Below are 26,417 nucleotides of genomic sequence, written 5' to 3' on the forward strand. Positions count from 1 at the left end.
ACAAAATTCACTTTCTTTATGCAATTTTTTAATACATTTTTTACACTAATTTCTATATAACACTAGATGGCGTATTCAAAGGAATTTTTGTGCCAAATTGAAGCCATCTACATCTTTGATACAGTAAAATATGCTAATATGCTGCGTCCTATGTACTGTTGCTGTATGCTGTTTTGGGTTGTGTCTTTTCAAGAAGATACAAATAAGAAATGTTTACGCATCGGAAGTAATCAAACAATATACAAATCATAGATACATATTTTACTGTATCAAAGATGGCTGCACACAGCATACGCCATTTAGTGTTGTGATTTTTTATGGATATTTTTTTATTTGCGCGTATATATTCGCGTATAAATTAATTCTTAATATTTGAAATTTTATTTATTATTCTCGAATTGGATCTCTCTCTCTCTCTCTCTCTCTCTCTCTCTCTCTCTCTCTTTTAAATTACCAGAATTGTTTTGAAATCAAAAAAAAGAAGAATGACAATCATATATATACATAATATACAACGATATAAAATGTCCGGGAAAAATATTCATATCTGACAGTATATGAATATATACATATAAATGATATGAACAGATATAAGTTTTACATGCCCATGTATAGAGCATATATAATCATATATGGTTATCTATCGCCATATATCATCAGATCTTGTGTCATGTATAATGTACGATCTGCAGATCATATATGGCGATAGATAACCATATATGATTATATATGCTCTATACATGGGCATGTAAAACTCATATCTGTTCATATCTCATTTATATATGTTCATATACTGTCAGATATGAATATTTTTCCCGGACATTTTATATCATTATATCCCAATCTGGTCATATATAGACAGATCTGATCATGTTTCATATCATTTCCGACCGTAGATGAACATATACAATCATATACAGCATCGTATCTTGTCATATATGATCATATACAGTGCCGATACAGTTATGTATGGCCACATATAATTATATCTGATAATACATGGCCGAACATTCTTTATATACGACCATGTGAGGCCAGATACGATTATGTATAGTGTCATATCTGGCTACACATAATAATATGTCTGACCATATATGAACTTATATGACCAGATCTTGTGTCAATGTACGATCAATGTGTATAATGTACGATCTGATCATATATGGCGATAAATAACCATATATGATTATATATGCTTTATATATGAGCATGTAAAACTTATATCTGTTCATATCTCATTTACATATATTCATATATGATCAAATATGATCAGATATGAACATTTTTTCCCGGGCCCTGTGTATCTATTTAAAAATTTTGCTCTACGTTTTCCTTTAAAACTTTAGTAAATTTAGCTAGAATTTTCGTTAAAACAATGACGTATTAATATTTTTATTTATCAATTTTTTATATCTTAGTTTATATTATCATGAAATTTTTAAACCTCTGCAGAGTTACGTTGTAGACGGGGTCACGGTGTCTTTTTAAAAAAAGTGGTACAGCTATACGGCTTGACGCATTCTTAATTTAATGACGTCATTAGCACTAAAACGCGTCAGGAGTCATTGTATCGTTCATTCTGTGTCATTGAAAGAGGAAAAGAGAGTTACTTGCATAGATATTCTGGGAGTATACGAATATGCACCGTGTACACCCTGGCTCTTTGCGATATGCTTTCATCTTTATCTATTCTCTCGACATCATCATTATCTTGTCAAAAAGCTAGTGTTAGTTCACATGAGCGCAAGAGCCTCATTATTTTGATGATAGGATTTATATTTGCATCTCTCTAACTTTTATATAACAAGCAAAAATGGCTGTAATTAAGAAATATTATATTTCTGTTTATCTGGAATTTTATAGAATAATTATTGATAATTTTTGATAATTGTAATTACTAAAAAATTATACAATGTATTATTAAAATCTTAATTTATAAAAGATTAATTTAACTACGCAAGTAATCACTGTATATGTCATTATCCTCTATCAGTTTTAATGAGTCTGTTCAAACATATACTGCAGATCTTACTCTTTTCAAATGTTCTAGTGTTTTAGAATCCTAAAAATTACTGTTTTGTTACATTTTTAATAATAAAATAACTAAAATCTTTGGTAAATATGCATAAAAGGTCGAACCTCACCGATGACCTTGACCTTGACATATGTTGTCAAGGTCACCCTCCTGAGTGACCTTCAGAAGGTTTTAGCCGGCGGTCATTGTTTATTAAAAAGTTATAAACAAAAAAAGGTTGAAAAATATAGCAGCTATTTTGAGTATTGGAAGACATAAATGATTAATATGTACGTCAAAATAGTTCACACATACACTTTTCACTCGAGATGAGTTGTTACATGGGTTCATGGCGCGCTTTACAAGCTCGTTAAATGTATATCGCCACAAATATTCACACAGATGATTCAAGCAGTTAGGTATCACGCTGGGAGTTTGTTTAGTTTTATTATGCGGAGGAAGCCTGCGGCGGAGCCCCTCTCCCGCCTATTTGTGTCCTGTTTATACACATGTACTATATACATGTATTATACACATGTATTATACACATGTGTATAAACAGTACACAAATAGGCGGGGGAGGGCCTCCTCACTGATTTTAGGACACGCCTTCGGCGTATAGATTAGTGACGCGCTTTAAAAGTATTTATGTGTTTAAAGCGCGTCAACTAACCTGTTTAAACACTTAAATACTTTTAAAGCGCGTCACTAACCTACATAGGTTAGTTGACGCGCTTTAAAAGTACATACTCTCTATTCTCTACTTTAACCCTTGTGTGCGCACCCGGTTACCCGGGTGCCCACCACTGCTCATTTTTGCATGTAAGTGGATTAAAAATGAAAATTTCGCTTTGTACGCCCGGATCGTCGTTATTTAACTCATTTTTAAGCAAATGGTGCATTTGGAGATTTTTAAGAATTTTTTTAAGCATAAATAATCTAGTTTAAAGTATACATATGCCGCGGACGCACCCGGTTACCTGGGTACCCACCATAGAAAAATTCAATTTTGAGTAAACTATTAGCTTTTTTTATTAATTTATTTGATTTATGCATGTGAAATGAGTTTATTTACTGAGATAAACGTTAAGGAAACCATTTCAATTGCATAAATATTGAAAAAATTGAAAAAATGAGAGGTGGGCACCGGGGTACCCGGGTGCGTCCGAACGTTGGTAAAGTTGGGTGCGTACACAAGGGTTAATTTTATATTAAATATTTTTTAGTAATATTTTTTAGTTATATAATGAGTTTATTTACTGAGATAAACGTTAAGGAAACCATTTCAATTGCATAAATATTGAAAAAATTGAAAAAATGAGAGGTGGGCACCGGGGTACCCGGGTGCGTCCGAACGTTGGTAAAGTTGGGTGCGTACACAAGGGTTAAATAACTTTCCTTATATCAAAAATTCATTGCTTTAAATAATTTTCTTTTGTTCATACATATACTATTTCCACATAAATATCAATTATTTATGTCTATATTAGTACTCAAAATAACTGTTATATTTTTCAACCTTTTTTTGTTTATAACTTTTTAATGAACAATGACCGCCGGCTGAAACCTTTTGAAGGTCACTCAGGAGGGTGACCTTGACAACATATGTCAAGGTCAAGGTCATTGGTGAGGTTCGACTTTTTATTCATATTTACCAAATCTTTTATTAACAATCGCGATTTTCCAGTTTATGGAAAAGAATATTAAAGTTTATCTTTTATTTATGTTTTATGTATCTAATATCTATAATCCTTTAATAAAAAAAAATTAACTTTTTTTAATAATGTAATATTAAGAAGATCTTTTAATGTCTACTGATTACATAAGGATGAGTGATTTCTAAAATATTTTATATAAATGAACGTACATAGCTTTTACATTTCCTTATATACTTTGCTAGTCTGAAGTAGCAATAGTGCTTTGCCTATATAGCTAGCAGTAAGTACGATCTCTAATATCTCTAAATAGATTTAAAAAATCTAAGATGTGTTTTTGTGCACACGCCAAACAATATAGAGCTTCGAAGTAAGAATCCAGAGATATAGATCCAATTATAGATTTCTTAATTGTAATTTTTTATCGTTTTATGTTTGTTTTGTTGACGTTTTGGTCCATCTCTCTGAGAAGCGTAAAGTATCGAACACGGTAGATCAAATCGTTTTTATGCGTGACGCGAATGTTTTGACGCACTGATGTTTATTCATCTTTAATCGTTAAGTATAAGTCATGCAAATCAATGGTTGATGTATCCTGTCTCAATGTCTCTCGATGCCTGTTTCACTAATGGCAACGGTGCCGTTGAATCGCTGCTCGATGCTGTCCTGCCTGACACCTTATATGTCCTCATGGATGTTTTCGATGTCTTCCTTCTTGCATCGTCCTTGTGCACTGCCGTCTTACTGCACGACTTCCGTCCAGCAGTTTCAAAGGGTGAGTCTCTTATTTTACGCTTCTACACATCTCCATTTTTGATTTGCTTAATTATTTATTACAATATATTTCATTTATTTTAAGGCTATAGTTTCGAATAACCCTTGCTCCCGATCAACCTAAAGTTTTACACGTAAGTTGTTTTCGATGTGAGGAATAAAGTATGCGTGGTTCCAACTTCGGAAAATAAAAAAAATGTTTATGACAGCACTTATTGACTAATAAAATCGGTTTTATATGATATATACAACATAGGGTAACTGGGGGGAATATGCCAACACTTGTTATGTTTAACAAAGCTACGGCTAGGAGCGCTGTTGTAAATACTGTTGAAATTGTTAAAAATATTATATCTGACGTTTTACCCAAGTTTTACTTACTTCCTGTCAGTATTATAGTTTTTATGGGGTAAGTACAGTATGACAAGTATGACAACGTCCTTTTTAGAATTTTCTTAGTGTTTTATTGGAATTGTAATAAAAATATTCTTTTACATGTTTTTAGACAAGAATGCCCTTCTAAAGTTAAATTACTATACATTTTTGTATATGTGGCATATTACCCCCATGGGGGTAATATGCCACTTTTGCAACACTTTTGTATTTCTTTCTTTTCAATAGTAAAGAATCAAAATATTTCATTAAAACCATATATAAATAACAGATAAAAGAAGGAAAAAGAAGACCAGTATGCAAAGATACCTCAAAAAGAAAGAAAAATAGGAAAAAATCATATTTTTCTTAAGTATGGCATATTCCCCCGAATTACCCTATATAAAAAATATAATATATATAGTATATATAATAATATATAGCACACGTTGAAAGTTGTAAAAATCCATGTGGCATACCGATATACATCTCGATTAAAAATCTCGAACATATGAATACATGTTGTATATTCTTAATCGACGTGTATACTCGTACGTATGTTTCGTAGTATACAAAGTTTATATGCTGAGATCTCGCCGAAAAAATTCACATTTTTGACATGTAAGATTTCGAGATCTCAGTATTGACTGCACCAATCTTAATCAGATTAGTTGCAATCAAAAGCTTGTATCAATGTTATACTAGAAAACTGTCGTCAGATTTTCGATCGCAGTTTTCTTCCTTGAGATATTTGATTCGGAAAATCGATCGGCCTGAAAACTCCGGATAAGCTACTTGGTAGCGTCGCCTGCTAGCTCTCTCTTTATGCCTACTTAGCGTCGCGACGCTACTGCGTCGCTTGATATCTTTAATAGATATTTTGTGGACATGGATATGTGGATAACGCGTAGATATCTTTGACAAATATTTTGTAGATATGGATATGTGGATAGCACGTGGATATCTAATGGATATCTTTGACAGATACTTCGTGGATATGGATATGTGGATAGCACGTGGATATATCTATAATGGATATCTTTGACAGATACTTTGTGGACATGGATATGTGGATAACACGTGGATCTAATGGATATCCCTGCTGGTTATTTAAGAGATATATATATTTTTAGTATTTTTACATCTATTAGATATCTATTAGATATCATAATAGATATGGATGTCATATGGATATGTAGATATCCATTGGATATCTATTAGATATTTTGTTCTGTATGGGAATTGTTGTGTGGATGGAAAAGTATATGCGTGAATACAATAGATTCACACTTTCCCACCCACAACAAAATTAATGAAAGATTTATTATTACTTTTACCAAAAAGTCTTGGATACAATTATCGGTAAAATTAATAAATTTGCTATAATTTATCACTTTTACCATCGTATGTTGAAAATTATGCATAATAACCGGTAATTTACATATAATTATCGAATTTATCACTTTTACAATAACATATATATCATATAGAATCTATTTTAGCCGATAAGTGCTAACATAAAAAAAAAATTTTTTATTTTCCGAAGTTTGGACCCACGCGGATTTTATTCTTTACACCGAAAACAACTTATGAGTAAAATTTTAGGTCGATTAGGAACAGGGGTCGTTCGGAACTACACCCTATTTTTATTTTAGTTTACTTATACATATATTACAATACATTTAATGTACATAGTACATTTTTATACAAAGTGGTCCCAGGAGAAAAGGTCACATACTCTGGGAGGTGATAGTAGATATTCGTCATTTTAAGCAAACATTTTTATATGAACAAGTGTCCTATTCCAAAATAGAGCTATTTGAATGTACAGTTGTAAAATTACTGAATGACATACATACTTCACACAGTTGACTGTTGATAGTAACATTGTAGAAGTGTTGTAAAAAATGCCGCACATCTTTATAAATGTTCAATATGCAGATATGCTGTATGTTTACGGCTTCTGTGATGGTAATACCACTGCTGCATTTGTGCGACAGTCCACTGTTATCATAACAGTGTTATGTGAAGCATGTATCTTTCTTATCAGTAATTTTGCAACTGTTATACATTCAAATAGCTCTATCTCGAAAACCATCTTCTTCGAAATAAAACGCTTGTTCATGTAAACATTTCTGCTTAAAATGACCGATATTATCACCTGTCAAAGTGGTGATTTTTCCTTCTGGAACACCCTATATAAACTTAAAGATTTGCTGGTTGAAGTGTCAACGTCGTAAGTATATATCAAAAATAAGTGTTTCGAAGCTATTAATAATTCTGTAATTATAATATTTGTGTTATAGTTCTGTTTAAATTAATATAAATTAAATTTTAATTTGTTTTATTATTAATATTTAAAATGAAATAATATCAACAATTAATTAGAAAAAATGTTATTTTTGGTCGGGCTTTGGATCTTGGTAGCCTAATAATAATGTTTTTGTGTGAATTTTGTATACGTTTTCCAACTCATTGTCAGTGAACTGCGTATCAATTATTTGTCTTATAACACAACATTTTGTTGGAACAGTAAAGTCATACTTAAATCGATAATTGATTTCATTTTTGATACTAATGAAGATCCCTTTTAAATCACTGTAAAGAATTTATTGCGAAAAATATCACTCTAGCCAGAATTTGACCTCTCTACAATCTATGTCTTTATCATCTAATATCGTCTTTATCAATTTGACATTTGAGGCACGTACTTATATACATATAATATCAATAATATTAAATCTTCAATGTGATATAAATAATTTTAACATAAATAAATTTAGATAATAAATAATTTTAATAACATTGTTATTTCAAAAATAAATTAATAGCTATAAATAAATATAAAAATTTAACACTGAAATTTGTATTTGAAACATCATTGATTTTATTGCAAAGAAAACTCGGATATTTTTTTAACGTGATTAATGGAGAATATACTTTAAGATATGATTTACAAACAGAATAACATCATTATGCGCGTAATAAATGCTTCCGGTCAGACATAACACTATCCCACTGTTGAACACTATTTACCGTTTGGATCGCGCGCGTGACATGAAGATACGAAATCCGAAAGAATATAAAACAACTTACCTCTTTCATCTCTTTCAAACAACAATTTATCTCTGACTTTCAAGGAACTGAAAATCGGTAAATAACATTCGAGAGAGCCGAACTTTTCTCTATAAAGGCGAGCTGCTTATTTTAGAAACGTATATTTTTCTAGAAGAACTGCCGTGCATAAATATGATTATTTAATATACTAACACAAAATATGATAAAAATTTATAACTTAATTTTAATCTAATCCTTAAAAACCAAGTCTGTCTGCTCAGTCGAGCTCTATTATCTTTATGTCGATGACACACTTTTTCAAGTTGTCGTGTCGTCCTCAAGCGACATTCGTTAATAAGAGGCGCACGGCGCCGAAATGTAGCATCATACGTAGAGGCGTTGGGATGAAATAATTAAGTTATAACAATGTTACAGGATTGTCAAGGGATTTCCGCCAGTTTCACCCTTCATTGGAGTCTCGCCAACCTTGTGCTATCTTCTCAAGGAGAAGAAGCCTCTTTGTTGCCTTCAGCTGGCTCAGGTATGTGGTACTACGCGGGCGGTTCTCTAGAAAATAAAATTAAAAATTATGAATACGGAATGGTACTGATTTTTGACACTCACGATTCTTTTTGTTGTTTTATTAGGTGTGCCAACATTGCAGCTATAGAAACGCCAAAGAATACAATTGGCAGAATAAGACCATTATACTGGCAGCGGATTATGCTAGCAATGGAATTTATAACTTTATAATACCATTGAGGGCACATTTTAGGTATTTATTGCATCATTAATGCTTTAATATATGGTGGATTATTTAATAGTGAACGTGTTTGTATTGTTCACTTAACTTTATAAAATTGCTTTCATACGGCAATTGCCTGCAATAAGTAGAAACTTTTTCATCTATATTGCTATGCGGTTATAACTATTATAACTTTTTAATTACATTGAAAAAAATGTAAACGCTATTATAAGTAGCATTAAAACTTTAGTAGTGTTATATAATTGTTATTTCTTTAGTTATAATTTTATTACAATTAAATAAAATAATTATTATAGTTATTAGTTATTATAATTTTATTATAATTTTATGAGCGTTATTTTAATATACATTTTTCAATCATGTTAACATTTTTCATTAATTTAAAAAATATTTAATAATTTCAAATATCTCAAATATTTCTTAATTATAGTGTTACTTAAAACCAATTTTGGCCTAAAGCTATTTATATTCAACTGCGATTAAAGACGTGCGTACGCGCGCACGTACGTCTTTAAAAAATAAATTATTCCAAATTTTTTTAAAAATTACATATGTGATTTCATAGACGATGGGTCGCGGTCACAGAGCACGCTGTTTTTCTCTTAACATTGTTAAAGTATTTTGTATTGCCAATTAAAGTTAAAAAAGATATCGCAAATTAAAGCTAAAAGAAATTGATCAAGTAGTATAGGTACGAGGAGAAGCGATCAATTAACAAGCAGGAACATTTGTCAGGTCGAAAACATCATTGAATCCGATCATTCTTTTGCTGGAGAGAAAACCGGAAATCGCGTTTCTCGACGCAGTGTCCTACTTTCCGTTGGTTTACTGGATGCGAGGTTCGATCGACTGTTTAGACGACCTTCTCCGGGCTGGTATCACTTTAGCTGAAAACGTTGTAGTCGTAAACAAGGAACTCAACAATTCCGCCGAGGAGGACACCCTGGCTGATTGTAATACAATCGTTGCGGTGCAGACTATGTTTAAGTGAGTATCATTACTACAAAAATTGTCTGGCAGAAAATGTTTCGACCATTATTTATAACTTAAACCTATAACTGTGCCTTGCTTGCAAAAGATGTTCGTATTGTTATTTAGTATAAAATAAATTATTTTATAATATGATATATATTCTAATCTCTAAATATACATTTTGATTTCTTATTATTATAATGATGTAAAGATAAAAGATATTTACAATTTAAAATTATTATTATAGAAAATCAAGATTATAAAAATGTTTATTTTAAAGAAAATGACATATTTAAGATGCATTATTAATAACGACAAATATAAAGAAAAAAATTATCAACAAAATTGCATAAAATTATATATTAAATTCTCATTTTTTATGGGATTATTTTCTATTTCTTTGATAGATTCTTCCCAAGCATAAAAAGCATAACAGAATTGTCCCAGTCGAGCAATATGCGTTTCATGCAGTTCCGGGCACACGACAAGTACGCTTTGCATCTCAGCAAAATGGAAAAGGTACTCCTCAGTGCTACTACCGATGACAACTACTCCGATGAGCCTCCGATGGGCTCTCCGGTAACACGATATCACTCATTCTCCAAACTCTGACTGATTGATTGTTGAATTGATTGATCGATTGACTGCTAAATTCTAATGTTATCGTCGCTCTCGTTCTAATATTCGCGGTACTTGACCCAAAAATACTATATTACACAATCGTAAAATTAATATTTTTGCGCAACCCCTAATACAAAATTTATGATTTACCAATATCCACAGAATGATAACAAAGAACGCACTTTTGCGGCTTGAACTTATAAAACTATTTCTTCCATATTTCGTCCTACTTTGCTGTTTTCCGGCATAGCTTTTATACAAATCTAATTTCGGCGGATGCAGCGTTCGAGGTTGCGGCAAACTTAAAAAGACGCTTCCCGAGATTTGCGATCGCCGGCCTCGTAAAGCCGCACCGTTGGAAGCGGAAAGAAATTACGAGGGTAAAGTCGCTCCGCGCGGAAATCACTTTGCTCTAAGTGCTGCTTTCCGCATGCACCCTCGTCGCGCCGCTTGTCAACTTTACCAACGCCATCACATCTTTACTTTATTCTTTGGTCCGCGATATTAACACGGAAGAACTCGAGAGAGAGTTTTTTTTAAATAATTCTAAGGAGAATAAAGTGTAGCACACATAATTACGTTATAACTTACGCTGTAATTAATTATAAATTAGTCATATACACAATTACAATTATAAGTTGATTATAGTTATTTTTAAAAATGTGTATATGTAAATTTTAAATTTTTAAAGATAGGAATTTTTTTTATATACATATTTCACGAGATATTTTAGAGAGCGATGAGAACATGGAAAATATCGATGACTTTATATGAACAACATTTTACAAGTAGCCGCTTATGAACTTATAGGTATCGATGCTTGGGTCACGATGAACTGATTACCTTCTGTACTTATTGTCCCGTTGCACTCAATATATCGATAGCTATTTCTTGGTACTCTTTAATCTTAAATTGGATGTTATAGCATGGTGACTCATGCCTTGATGCTGCTTGATAGATTAGAATCCTTGAAAATATTATAATCATTTTCTTTGCCTTTCCGCACAAACATACACGTGTTACTTTATTTCCCTGTATTATATCTAAAGCATGACACATTTTTAGTCGACCTGCATTACTTGACAATTACCCGGCATTTTTTATGATACATTGAGTGTTGTGTAAAATATGTGACACGCGTACTTGCTCAAAAGTTATATGTTCCATATAACAATCATGAATCTACGAATTCGTTTCTTATCATCAAGCAGGGAAATGAATTATTGACTATAACGCGTAATACGTTGTTTGAAGTTATGTATATTGTTAGAATAATTTTAATTATCCTTGATTAAAAAGTATGCCTTGACGATAACGAACCAAAGTACGGTTGTATCGTCTTGGCGACTATAATGACCAATATAGTAATAAATTATTGCCAGTTAGGCCGAGATTCATACGTCTTAAGCTTATTATTTCAGACTGGCGAATTAAAATTGTATTGAATTTTAATTATGTTATTAATTGCGGTTTGGAGAAAAACTAATCAACGTAATCTATCTATATCTTGTTACCAAAACAATTAATATTATTATATGCGACAGTATCTGTTTTAGCTTCGTAGATGCCACGGAATGCCATTAGGCTAATTATGCTAATATTAGTATAAGTCTTATAACGTTTTGAATATCAATTTTGTGAGTTAAAAATTTTACATTAAAGGAACCTTTTTCATTTTCTCCCTTGATATGCCGCATCATTACGCGATAGCGTTTCTAATCTTCTAATCTTCATTCTTTATTTGTACAAAAGAAACGTAAAATTATTTACGCCATGTCATTTTCATGTCACGTTGCATGATGCGATGCGATATGCCAGATGCTCGAAGATTTTCAATATTTAAAAGATTTGACACTAGTTAAATTATAAATATAAAGATATACATATATTAAAATCAATTTGTCACAAATTTCAGTATTTGAATCAGAATTAGTTGGACTTAAAAAAAGCTAATTTTGTTTATATGTATAAATCAAATACATATATACATTTTATATAATATCATGCTGTATAATATATTGCGTTGGATAATAGATTTTTTATTTGATAGACTTCAATATTATGTTATGGATTACTAGATGATTAATGTTGATCAAATAAACATTTTATGATATAAAACTTTATTTCTTAAACAATAATATGTACTTTTAATATTTTATTTATTTACAATATCAATATGTATGGTTTTGGAATTACAAATACTTGCGTTTGTTTGCTATATAGAAATATTTAATATTGGAGCACTTAAAAATTGATATTGTTGTTCCATGCCTAACTGAAAATGTTGACAAACTCGGAATGTATTTAAACAAAAAGTGAAAAATGTTTGTGTACATTAGAGGAAGGCGGAAAATGTATGAGAGTTCGTAACCAATTTTAGGAGCGATTGTTTGCAGCAACCACCGATATTATCTATAATAAATAAAATTGACGATTGATAATGTTTGCAGAGAGAAAAGGAAAGAGGATCTCACATATCGTACATGTTTCGATTGCCGTTCGCCGCCGGTAGTGTCTTCAGCGCCTCGATGTTAGATACTTTGCTTTACCAAGCGTTCGTCAAAGATTACGTGATAACATTCGTAAGATTGTTACTAGGAGTAGATCAAGCGCCAGGATCTGGATTCCTCACGTCGGTGAGCAATTATTTAAAACATATCTCATTATTATGAATTTGTTAATAATCTACAAATATGGCGAATGTTTAATTCCTTCATATTAATTATAATTTCTTTAACATGTATATTAATGACAATTACAGTAATTACAGCAACATTTATCATTATAAGCCATTTTCAATCTGACAATAACTTTAATAATATGTCAATTTAATATAAATAAAGAAAATCCAGTCACAAAGTATATCAATTTATTTAGTCAATTTCTACATAGGAATTATAAAGAATTCTACTATATATTTCTGTTCACTATGTGTACTATGTTGTTGACATCGTTAGCAAATGCAATGAAAACAATTGCAGATGCGAATAACTAAGGATGACATGTGGATAAGAACGTACGGCAGATTGTATCAAAAACTTTGTTCTACCACCTGCGAAATTCCAATTGGAATATACAGGACGCAGGATACTACCGTATCGGACTCCTCACATGTAAGTATATAACTTCACATATCTTATCTAGGAATAAATATAGTCAAAGTAGAGTTTGTTACTTGTATTTTTACAAAGACAGGAAAAATCGTTGAATGGCGACTGTGAGTAGCGCATGGTTGTGCTCTCGCTCCTTCTTTTTGATTTCGTTTCCTGCCTCATTTCTTCTCGTGGCATTTTCTCGTGGCCTAATCCTGCCGCGCATAAATAACAATCCGGGACCGTTGCATCTTGACGAACTAACTTTCATAGCACGTTATCTCCCCAATTCATTGGTTTAGCGTCTTTAAACTTGCATCGTGTTAGATTTAGTGTGCTCGATTGCGACGCAGCTTTTGTTTTATCTCCGGCGTGCAAAATATAGTAACAAAATAATAGAATCTTAATAGTCACAATTTAATATATATATATATAGTAATAATATATATATATAAATTTTAATGTATGCTTTAATAAATAAAATTCTTCTATACGAAAGCAAAGATAGTCTACATTGATGTTATAATTAAAAATATAGACCGTTCCGACAAATACAAATATACAAAGCGCTCGTTTCGAGCGTTATGTGTCCTCGGCGAGGAGCACTTACTTTGATGGAAGAAGTCGAGCGGGCGATCGATCTAATCGTTACATCACAGCAACGTGCTGTACTGCGAAACACGGCGCGGCGTACTGTGCGAAATCGCGTTATCGGCGATGCGCTATCATTAGTAAGGGTAGAATTGCTTGTCGTTTTAACAGGGCGACTCAGACGCGGAAAGCGACGCCGGCGTCGGTGTGACGTACAAGGTGCGTCATTCGGCGGCAGCTTCGTGCCTTGCGAATTGCGCCACCCGCGACAAGGGTGCATCTGCTGTGAGTAAAACGTCGACGTGGTGGTTGTTTCCTTTCTTCAGATTGTTTTGTATATTTCTACTTCATTCTCTACTCTCGCTTCTATATCTCATTATTGCCTCTGCCTCTTCATATCTTTCTCTTTTTTTCCTTCTCTCTCTCTTTCTCTCTCTCTCTCTCTCTCTCTCTCTCTCTCTCTCTCTCTCTCTCTCTCTCTCTCCCTCCCTCCCCCCCCCCACTCACACTCTGTATAATGGACGTCCAGACTCGTCTACCGCAGCACAGCAGCGCATGCGAAACGTTGTATCCCTGAGATCGATTATACTCACACCAGGAATTTTTGAACGTCTTCGCGGAGCCGAAAATATTTTATGTATTGTTTAAGATGTAAAATCAATCGATTGTGGCGTTCGGCTGATATCGAGAAGGTGGCTGTAACAGTGCCGGGTGATAGCGGTTCTTATAATACCATAAATGCCGCGCACGTTAAGCCACTTGTTGCATGTAGTGAAGATAAAATGCACATATATATGTCCAATTGACTTGATTGCGTTTGATAATTCACACGTGAACGTTAACCGATCTTCCAAGCTTATAAAACCTACATTTATAGCGAGTAATAATAAAATTACAATATGACATCAGAAAGAGTTAAAATCTAAAAAGTCTTTTATTTGCATTACAATATCCTACAAAAATTGCAATTCTTTACTTTATGCCGCACTTTGTTAAAGAGCACATAATTTCGGATGCACAATGCTGATGTCTCTACTTTATTATACGAAACTATGATAAGAGATAAGATGGAATGACCAATGGTATTCAGGTCACCTCGTTGATATTATCGATCGTCACAACAAAATATCTCTCAGTGAATGCAGATTTATGCTAATAATTTATCGTCTCTTTCATATACCTGCAGTATTCGGTGAGTCTTGGCGACGAGGCACGTGACAATCACGCGCAGCAGATTGAACGGGCGGAGATCGCAAACCTGGTGCGCTCGCGGATGGAATCGCTGAATCTGCCGGTTGCGGACTACGACGACGTATCGGAGAAGCGTAACAGCCTGTCCTACGTGATCATCAACCCGAGCTGCGATCTGAAACTCGAGGAAGGCGACATTGTTTACTTGGTGCGGCCCAGCCCGTTCTCCGCGCAGAAGACCTTCGAACGGCACAACTCTCGACGCAAGAGCAACATCAGCTTCTGCTCGGCGCAACTGGTATCCCAGATGAGCGCGGCGGTCGCAGCCGCGGGTCTACAGACCGGTGGTCCGGGTAGTCGTCGCGGTTCCAGCATAGGTTTGGCCAGGGCACCACCCTTAGGCACGACCAAGTCGAATTCACTGTCTCTACCCGATAGCCCTACCGTAGCCGGGACTCTGCGCGGTCGCTCCAACTCGTTGCGAGTCGTCGACGATATCCTGCTAAGACGTAGCAATTCCCTGAGGCAGGGTCTGACGATGACGACCAGGCGAAAGAGTAGCCTGGAGGACATCGGTCTGGGTGCGCTTTCACATCCCTCCAACCACAACTCGATCAAGATCGCCTTGAACGGCTCGATCGGCCTGGAGGTGACGCCGCCGGAGGAGGGCTCGCAGGCTGGCGGCGGTGCTAGCAATACCGGCATTCTCGACGTGGGTCTACCCTCCATGCCGGAACTTAACGCGGCCTTGGGACCTAGTCTCGGCGCGGGCCTCGGCGGCTCTTTAGGCGGTCTCTACGATCCACCTTCCCTTCAATGCCCGATGGGCTCACCCTGCCCGTCGCCGCAGATGCAGGGTACCACACAAGATCCACAGCACATACAGGGGACAATAGTATGATATAACCTAATGTGGGGACGCAGGCTCTCCGGCGTGACACGAAATAAGTGGCTGTAGCGTTCCCACATGGCATTTAGGCTGGGCGACATCAAGACCGACATTCTTACGATCATAACGGATTGACAGAGGATATTTGAGCAACGTATGTCGTGGGACTGACCAAGCTGGACGGATGAGACGGCTGGAGAGCAAGGTGTTTCGATAAAATTAACATCGGACTGATAACTATTGCGAGTGTCAGAGAATATTTTGCAATAGGTAAAGTAAGTTGGGATGAGATTACTTCAACAAGTTTCACTTATTGTTACTTCTGAATCTGTAGAATTGGTTTCTATATTATTCTTCTTATAGTTCTCACAGTCCTCAAATGTAAAATACATAAATTTTAAATTTTTTATTGCAAGTAATAACTCAAAATTATTAATGCAATTCGCCGATATTAATATTTCAGTTATTTAATTTTAAATTGATTATTTATCGTTGATATTTACAAAAATAAATTTTTATAAAATAACGATTTAAATTAAACACTCTTTTATTTTATATTAATATTGTTGAATTACTCGCATTCCAATTTATGATAATACTTTTTTTTCGCTTTAAGATGATGCGATTTATGACAGTTCATGGACCTAAACGCAGGTATATAAAATCGTAACTGTGATACGTTAGATCCATTGATCCTCTGAAAAGTGTGCTTTCTATTTATGAAGGACCTCGTTGGAGATTTCAATGCTACCACGATTTTTGAATGAAGAATCGCATCAGAAACTAATATGCGTTATTTTGTTATTAGAGGGCGATGTAACTATGTTACGAGCTTCAGATTTTAGTTATTCCTTACTTTTATAATTCATACCATTGCAGTAGTAGTTACGTTCTTAAAACGTTTTGCTCTCTAGGTCGCCTCTAGCATACCGTCATCCGTGTTTATGACTTCATTCGTTAGACAGTAAATCGTATAAAATTAATGCAAAATGGCACGTAAGAAAAGCGCTTTACGACTGACGAGCATATATTTTGAATCACCTGCGATTTAAGCGTACAATTACAAATACGAATTATTATACTGCGAATTAATATCACTTTTTTATTTATGGAATTAGTTTGGAATTTGAAAAATGCTTTGTTTAAGTTGGAAATTGTAAATTGTGTTTATTTTTCATGTTTTTTTTTTATGTTTTTCTTTGACGAGAGAAAGAAACTAAATTAACCCTAGAACGCTTGCGAGTCCCGATTTCACTGATTGTGAGTGTATTGCACCAAGCTATTTTCAACTATCAATTAATGACTCTTCAAAAAGTGGAAACAATTATTTCTTTAAAAAAATAATACCTAATCTTGGATGTAGCATATACAATGTTGATTTCAATAGCGTCCCCGGCCGACATTTACCAAACTAACTAAACTGAGAAGGTTGTGCAGCATGGAAAGTTATAAAAGGGAAATAGAAATTTTTTACCCTCTAATTACATCCCCTTTATCTTTTATTACATAAAAACGATATATAGAAACGCATTTCAATAACAAGCATGGTACACCTTATAGTGTGGCGTTCTAGAGTTAATTAAAAAATTAATTTCTTAATTTATATAATTATATTATTTACAATTAGTAATTTCTAAACTAAAATCATGATTTATAATAAATATGCTTGTCCGTCGTCTACTTCGTACATTCTCGAAATACGAAACGAGAATACAACAGGAATGTTCTATAACGTACTCCTCGATTCTTACCTAGCGTCGCGCTCAGCGGTCGAGCGTGAATAATTTTATAATAGAGAGAAAATTTACGGCGAGAAAAAAAAGAGTCTATTATATATATATTGTAGAGATACGATGTATAACCATTTTATTCATATCACGCGAGAGTGCCGCACACGTGGAAATCATTATTATATCCTACGTAAATAAGAAGAAGAGTATTTTAGAAAGATTTAAGTGCTTAAAACACGCGCGTATATTATATCATGACTTTTCGCGTGGCTAATAAATCGTCACTGGATTTTAATATCGAATCGCAGGACGATTGTCGACCTTCGTGACGACGCCGAGATTTACGGCCGATATTTCAAACCAATATAAACAAGAATTGTATCATAAAAATTATGTGATAGACGAGAATCGATCGCAAATGAATCGCACGAAAACTATTACTACTATATATTACTTTACCTTCTTCTTCTTCTTCTACTTAATTTACTCTTGTATTAGTTTCCGTGTATCGTGGGTATTGTCCCAAATGTCAGTTATCGTTAGCGAGTGAATGCAATTGTTCTCGCTTGATAATTCAACAATTCGTACAATTAGTTAGTTGAATTCGAATCGTCATTCGCGACTCAAGACAAGTTGCACCGACTGGATTACTGAGAAAAAAATACTTGAAAATTTATTTGTAGGATATAAGGTTTATTTTACAGAAATAAATCTCTTATTTAAATACGGCGAAATAAAGTTTTATTTCTAGTAAATAAACCATATATTTAATTTTTGAAATAAGTATTATTTATTACAAATAATTGTTTATTTCTTCGGCATGAGTTGTTTAACTGTAAATATTAAACTTTCTTTAATTTTTATAAATCAATATATTTCTGACAAGTAAATTAAATTTCACTAGATAACTATATATTATTTCCTCTCACAATTTAATTGTGAAGAAATCTTAGACACATTATACTTATGTGACGACCTACGCCACTCACAAAACGCATCCGCGCATTTTTAACTTGGCGGAATCATATGTACTAACATCTAGTTAACGACGATGTTGCTATTCTCGCCTCGCAAGGGGTCTGTTTATATATTATGGCTGAATGTATTTTAAATACGAGCAACGCTTCTATCATGCGCCGCCTAACGATGTCGTCGCGAATTAGTTGCTGGTATATATAATTCCGCCGAGTTAAAAATGCACGGATGTGTTCTGTAAGTGGCATAGATCGCCACAATTTACAACAATGGAGCAAGATTCTAATAAGTAAATTTGCAATATAAGATATTACTCATTAGAGCAAAGTGACGCCTTTCAATGTTAACACGTTAAAAACATTGATCCTCAGCCAACAAAGCAGAAAAGCAAAAGTTTATCTGTATATTGACAGCCGTCTTACTTTGCTTTAATGAGTAAGATATTATGTTGCAAACTTATTTATTAGATTCCGGCTTTATCGTTGTAAGAACTTGTTCACACGAAGCGTTTTCTGCCGCGCGATTGCTGCCGCACGTTAACGTTTGCACGAGACGTGCGCTGTCGCGAGGCGAGGTGCGACAACGCACGCGTGTACGCGAGTCGACGACGAGCGTCTATACGATACGCGCTTTGCGGCATTTTAGATCTATATACGAAATTCGCCGTCGCGCGTACGCCGTTCCGCGGGTATGCACGCGTTCTTGCACTTTGTCTCGCGATAACATGCGACTCATGCGAACGTTGACACACGGCGCGCGGCAATCGCGCGGCATCCGCGAGACAGAAACGCCTCGTGTGAACAGGCTCTAAATGTAATGTGTCTATATAAGATTGTTTCACTTTGTCTTTCACTTTTCGAACTAACAGTTCAACTTAAAACACTGTACACTCAACATAAATCACAGACAGTCACCACAGAACGACAACGCACCGCGCCACGACCACCACTAGTCAGCCATATTGCACGATGTGAATCAGTAAGCTAGAAATTTAAGTTTGATCCAAACAAGTGAGCATTTGTTTCCAAGACGTAAATTTAGTTTCCGGAAATAAATGTCAATTTCTCTATAAATCCTATTCTATTATAACCAAGTATTTTGTTGCTATAAAAAAATGTAAGTTTGCCGCAAGTAGATTTATTTTTCCAACTATAAATAAATAAAAGTTTTTTTACAATTAATAAGAAAAATTAGGCATATTTCACAGAAATGTATATTCTGTCATCATAATCAAATTTTTTTATAACCAACAAATATCGAAGAAAATATCACAAATAACATTTGTTTCTGAATATTTCGACTTTTTTCTCTCAGTGATAGTTATCTAACTGTGAACGACGTTTTTCTGATTTTTATCTAGATTGCCATATTATCGTATGCTGTTGTTAATAGGATAGAATACCGAATTTATAAAAAATTAAAGAATGTCCAAAAGATTTTAAAAAAGTACTTGAAAGATAAATGATAAAGTGTTGTCTGGGCAAGATATAAAATACACTACAGTTAGCCAGATTGGTGCAACGGGTCACAATAGGATCTAATCTTTGATGTGGCGCCGTCAATGTGACGCTCACCAGCCAAATGCAATCGTTCGTTGACCAATTTACACTTTTCTTCGACCAATCGAGTCATTTTATCGACTACCTGCTTGCTTTCATTAAACCTAGTCAATTCGGTGCTATTAAATGCGCGGACAGAAATTTATTCCACGAAACAATTTTCTAACTTCTTTAGATTACTATTTCTATTTTATTAATTTCCAACATGTATAAGCATTCTAATAGAACGTTAAACGTTTGCAACGCAAATGATAATTGTATAAAATAATAATTACAGCAATAAAGAAAATATTTGTTTAATTATAATTAATATTAAAAATTATTAATTAAATATTGTTTGATTTTTATTATTTAATCCATGATTAACTAATTATAAAATAAAATAAATTTTTATTATATTAATTTTTTAAATGCCTTACTTTTTTACAGATTAAAAAAGAAATTGTGTTGTCCACTCGATATATTACTCGATATATTATAGTATAACTATAATCATTTGAATTTAATTTAATTATAACAATTAAAAATTAAAACAAAAATTAAATATTTTCAAGAGCGCAAAGCACAAAATCGAAAGCTGAAAAGTCGGTTCGTGGAATAGATTAGCCATTTGTTCTAACGTCAAAATAATACGATAATTCATTCAGTCGAGATGAGATATGAGCCAAATCTTGAATGCGCTCTATACAAAATCAAAATGTAAGATATAATAAGTAATGCGTCATGTCTCTATTTTCTCTCGGGCTTGCTTCACATCCGATTGAGAATGTCAAAATTATCGTATCATATACATTGAATTATCGCATTTTCGTCATTCTATTTGATAGAAGTAAAATCGGCCATTTTCAATATCTAGTCGGCGTCCAGGCGTGTTTAAATATTTAGTCAAATTATTTTCTCTGTATCACTCTTTTTTCTCTTCGATTAGCGCAGATTCCTTCATCGGCGACAGTATCTCGTATAGACTTTTATACATAGATATCATGTGAGCGAATTATCTTTCAGAGAAAAATAATGAAGGATTTTTTATATAGTAAATAAACCAGATTTCTGCATTCCAAATATGAGGAACACGATAATCGCATTTTAAACAATAATCAACTTAGAGAAGCTCGGCAATTTTGAATAATTTTACCGAGGAACGTATTAACAGAGAGAAGGCCGCCCAAGTATACAGTCGAATTATCGTTTTGACACGCTTTTATCTTAAAATTATTAGTAAGGACAAAAATAACGTCATTTATCATGTTACAGAGCCTCCTATTTCTAATTAAAAGTTTATTGCTCAAGTTTCCGAGACTCTCCCTTGAAACTCTTTTTCCTTCTCTTTAAAAAAAAGTTTCAATTGAATTTAAAAATACTTTCAAATTACACAATGTAATGGAATATAAACTTCTTTTGTTTAAGTGGGAAAGGTGTTGATTGGTTTTGATAGGAAAATTAACATTGTAAAATTGCAGAAATAAATTTAAATCTAGGGATGCATTGAAGTTCACGAGTATCCTTACGACATTACCAGAGAGCGAGTAAAACGATTATTTGGAGAATATATATAGGGGAGACCGGGGCTAGACCGTCTGGATTTTTTCGGTGCCGATTTTTAATAACAAAATAAATAATTTAAGTTAAATATTGTATACCACTCTGTAAAGACAGAACCTACAAAATTTATATAGGAAATTTTTGTCTACGTCGCTTTGTTTAACCGGTATAGAGCAAAAACGACAACGGTGCAAAAATTGAAATCTCAAAAATGCCGGGGCTAAACCGTCTACCCCCCGAGGTTAAACCGTTACACTACATTTTCAATACATATACGTCTAATCCTGAAAAATGATAGAATACATTTTAATAATTGTTTTTGAAGAGAAAAATATAAAAATTTATTTGAAACTGTTATGCGAAACATTATTAAAGAATAATTGTTTTACCTATTCCATAAAACAATTAAGGCACGTGAATACAGATCCTGACGAGCGCACAACGACGATGACGACGGCCACGACCACCACCACCACTACCACGACGACGCCGACGCCGACGACGACGACAACGACGACGACGACGACGACGACGACGGCCACGACCACCACCACCACCACCACCACCACCACCACCACCACCACCACCACCACACCACCACCACCACGACGACGACGACGACGACCACCACCATCGACACCACCACCACTACACTGACACTGACACAACGACCAACAACGACGATCTACCGCGGCCGGGACGATCTACCACGCGCGCGGCATGTCAACTCTCGCGCGGAAATCGCGGAATCTCAGAGCCGTGCCTCGCCGTATCTCGCCGACGTGCCGTGAGCGCGAGCGATCTCGAAAACAACGGTCCGCCATCTTTTCGGTCGGCGAAAACACCCGTTTTGCGACGATACGTGCGTACCGTTTCCCTCCTATATAAACTGATGCACGTGCAAGGGAAGACAGAATTAAGGCTCAGTCACAATGAGAGGAATAAGGAATACGATAAAGGAATTAGGAATAAGGCATATTGCATCTTATTACTTTAATGTACGTGTACTGAAGTGAGATGCGACATTCCCTTGTTCCTTATTCCTTTATCTTATTCCTTATTCCTCTCATTGTGACTGAGCCCTCACGCTTGAGGGAAACCTAACCTGAAATCGCCGTGAGCTGAAGTCGTGCGCCCGGCGCGCCACAGTGACGAAACAGACGGATTAGTCCCGGGTGCTTACAGACGGATTAGCCCCAAACACAAGTTTTAGGTTTGATCGCCCACGAAATATTAGACATCAACGAAAATGAAAAAACTACACCGGATTCGTGTTCAGCATGCATTACTCTTTATAATCACGTACCTCGAGATTTGGAAAGCAAATATTATTGCAGATATTATAAAATTTCCACGCGCAGAAAATTTTACTTTTACCTTCCGAAAACACGTTTGCTCTCGTAAAAATCCTAAGTAGCACAGCAAGTCACAATAAAATCAAAATGACGTCAAAATGATGGTAAAATGATGGTAAAATGATCAAAAATCGTCATTTTGCAGTCATTTTGACATCATTTTGACTTTATTGTGACTTGCTGTGCTACTTGGCAGGTAACACGGCAGGTAACCTGCCGAAACTCCGTTGGTTACATGGGTACCATAAGCAGCGTTTACAATGTTAATAGCGAGTTCGCACAATATACAGGTTCCGAGATATTTGATTAGACGTATTTACCCCGTAGACGTTTTAGCCCCGGTCTCCCCTACAATTATAGGAACCGAATATGATGTGACCTGACTCTTCATAGCTGAATTCAATAATCTATATAGTATCACGTTACAATATATTTAATGCGGTAAAGTCACGGCGATCTCTCGCAAGGTGTTTGCTGCTTTCGAGGAAGATTGTTCGAATCTACGTCTCGAATGAGGGTGCGATCGATTCCGCGAAACTTTGCATGAAGCCCTTCTTACAATATACAAAAATTGGACTTGCGCATATAATTCATGCACAGGGTAGGATAAGTACAACGATTTATCGTGCGTGCAACGCGTGTTTGATTTTTCGGAAAACAAAACATTGCATTTGATTTGACATTATTCGAAATATACTCATCACATCTCAATTTATATTAAAAAATGTAAAATCCGCGCGAGAATAAAGATAAAATTTGTATTTAAAAATATAACTTTTACTGATAGCGTGTATATAGAATTGGTAATTAATTAATCTGAAATAACTCGATTATTTATATAGGGAATATATTGTTTATTATATTTCTTTCCCGTAGCAAAATTTTCATAAAAGTTCTTAACCCTTAGTCTGTAAACCTGGGTCGTTTTCGTCCGGGCGAAAATCAAATGTAGTTGTAACTTTTGAAAACGGGTAGAGAAAGCACCACTGCGCATCCGTAAAAAAAGTTATGCTCCCCGAGAACCCGCCTACCGAGTACCGATTTTCAAGGCGCCAGTCTTCCTCCGGCCGTCGCAGCAGACACTTGAATTCTTCTCCGGACGAAAACGACTCATCTTTACAGTCAACGTTAGTCAAAACCGTAAATAATTTTTTTTCGTTTTTCCGTTTTAAAGTATTCATTGTGTCCGTAAAAGTGTCACAAAAACATCTGACTGCGAAAAAAAAATTACAAAAATATTTTTGTTCAGTTTTTCTAGGAAATGGCGCAACGGTCGGGCGAGGATGTTTCTCGAATATTGCGTCCTCGCGAGGACAAAAATTATGTGACCCTTAACTATTGACTTCTTATTAATTTTATTACTAATTTTTGAATTATTATATATTTATTGCTGTTTTTACTACGAAATTTGGGGCTAATTATTGGCAATTTTGAGGTCGCAAACTTAAGCATTTAATTTCAAAATAATTGCATGCAATATTTTTTTTATGAAAGCTACACTCTTCCCCTTCAATTTCTTTTTTTATTCATTTCGATATCTTTATTTGTCTTAAAGTTATAATTTTTTGAGTAAACAAATGATTTTACCCCTAGATTTTACTAGTTGCTCCATTTTTTTAATACAAATTATGTGAAAAAATTAAATTGTTTATAATTTTATGATTGATACTTCAAATTGAAGGTTTGAATTACCTTCATAAATTTTTTCAGATTTTTTGTAACACTTTAACACTTAAAAAAAACGTCAGGACAAAAACGACCCAGGTTTACAGACTAAAGGTGCCAAAAAAACGTTTACAGACTAAGGGTTAATAATAGGCAAAATCCTATATTATTATGATATTCATTTTTCTCGTTCAATTTAAATATTAATCAATGTCCATACTCATCAATAATTATATTTCTTTTTCATCGTTAGAGCTTAACAATTTTATGACAATTTTTACTCACGTTTGGAATTTAAGGCTGTGTTGATGTTATTGAAATTATGTCCCACATTCGTGATGTAAAACTCGAAGAGCACAAGTTTTTTCTTAATGTTTATAAAATCGCTTGTCAAAGTTCTCGTGCCTTTATAACGCGAGAGTATATACGTCATCGAGCGTACATCCGTAAGTTTTCTGAACGTTTTCAAATTTTAACTTTTTGCAAAATAGTATTTATACTAACCTGATTCTTCTGATAATTTTAATATATCTCCTACAGCCATACATGATTTAGTTCGTATTTTCTCCTTTTAATGCGGTATTTAGATTGATTATATTATCTCTGACACTGAATTCCTGACACTGCTCACTTAACATCCATATCGCCTTTAATCAATATAACATGAAAATCAAATAATCACTCAACAATTAATTAGTTAGTAGTTTAATAATAAATATATGGTGAAAATGCGGACCATTATTCTTTTCTCTCACGATTCTCGCATGATTGTAACGACGTATGTTTAATTTTAATGAATATACTTCTTTATCAATATTTAGGCAAATATTTTATGCAGCGTGTTCACTTGTTTTTAAAGATATACTTAAAATTAATCACATATCATTAACAAATTGAAATAAAGATAAATACGTGTTTTGTTTTCAAAAAGTGATTAAATTACACCGTTTTTATAATAATATTTATTCACTTTCTTACGCGTCTTAATTATGATTATTTTGCCATACTATATCCAGTTTACTGATTAGAAGTGACCATATTTAAAAGCGCGAATTTGTTTTCCAACTTGAAGAGAGGCGCATGTATTTTCTCGCGGTTGCACCAGATATCACACAAGTTCCTTCGAAAGTCTAAGCAAGAGCTTGGTGCACTTCGAATGAGCTCTCTTCGAATGGCGTGAGTCTTACAGAAGTGTCCAGCTGGTTCTTACAATAAGATTTAAATAATTAAGCATTCCTCGACCACAAATACAATTGTAAACGGTTGTACGTAATGTAAAATAATAAAAGCAGAAAGCAGAGAGAAAGAGAAAGAGAGAAAGAAAGAGAATGTGTATCTATATGTATACATAAAAAAAGATATACAATATGCGACGTTGTAACGCGATGCATGCGATGTAAATTTATTATAAATAAATTATTATAAAGCAGTGAAGAGAGAGTTTTTCGATAATATCTGTATCTGTTATTAAAAAAAGTTCTATCTTGGTAATTATGTTATAATAATCAGAATTACCACTAATGTTTTTGTGCAAAATTTATTTATTTAATAATTAATATTAATAACTAAATTTTTACTAATTAATAATTTTTTTAGA

General features: G+C 34.1%; 1 protein-coding gene across 4 annotated transcripts in view; it reads left to right on the top strand.

Annotated features, from left to right (window-relative positions):
• The window catches only part of Slo2 (slowpoke 2), a 310,825-nt gene extending 284,571 nt beyond the window's left edge, over positions 1-26,254 (top strand). Inside the window, exons 16-23 of one of the 4 annotated variants that reach the window (XM_071773902.1) lie at positions 8,308-8,413; positions 8,520-8,647; positions 9,374-9,625; positions 10,018-10,189; positions 12,682-12,867; positions 13,213-13,344; positions 14,086-14,199; positions 15,101-26,254. In XM_071773902.1, coding sequence (XP_071630003.1) covers positions 8,308-8,413; positions 8,520-8,647; positions 9,374-9,625; positions 10,018-10,189; positions 12,682-12,867; positions 13,213-13,344; positions 14,086-14,199; positions 15,101-16,006 — 1,996 coding nt within the window. In that variant the 3' untranslated portion in view covers positions 16,007-26,254. Of the gene's footprint in view, positions 1-8,307; positions 8,414-8,519; positions 8,648-9,373; positions 9,626-10,017; positions 10,190-12,681; positions 12,868-13,212; positions 13,345-13,422; positions 14,066-14,085; positions 14,200-15,100 lie in introns of those variants that run through there. The other 3 variants (XM_071773903.1, XM_071773904.1, XM_071773905.1) reach the window with 3 other exon arrangements.
• The last annotated feature ends 163 nt before the right edge of the window (positions 26,255-26,417 follow it).

This window comes from Temnothorax longispinosus, chromosome 3 (genome assembly GCF_030848805.1).
Source record: "Temnothorax longispinosus isolate EJ_2023e chromosome 3, Tlon_JGU_v1, whole genome shotgun sequence".
NCBI classification, from domain to species: Eukaryota; Metazoa; Arthropoda; class Insecta; order Hymenoptera; family Formicidae; genus Temnothorax; species Temnothorax longispinosus.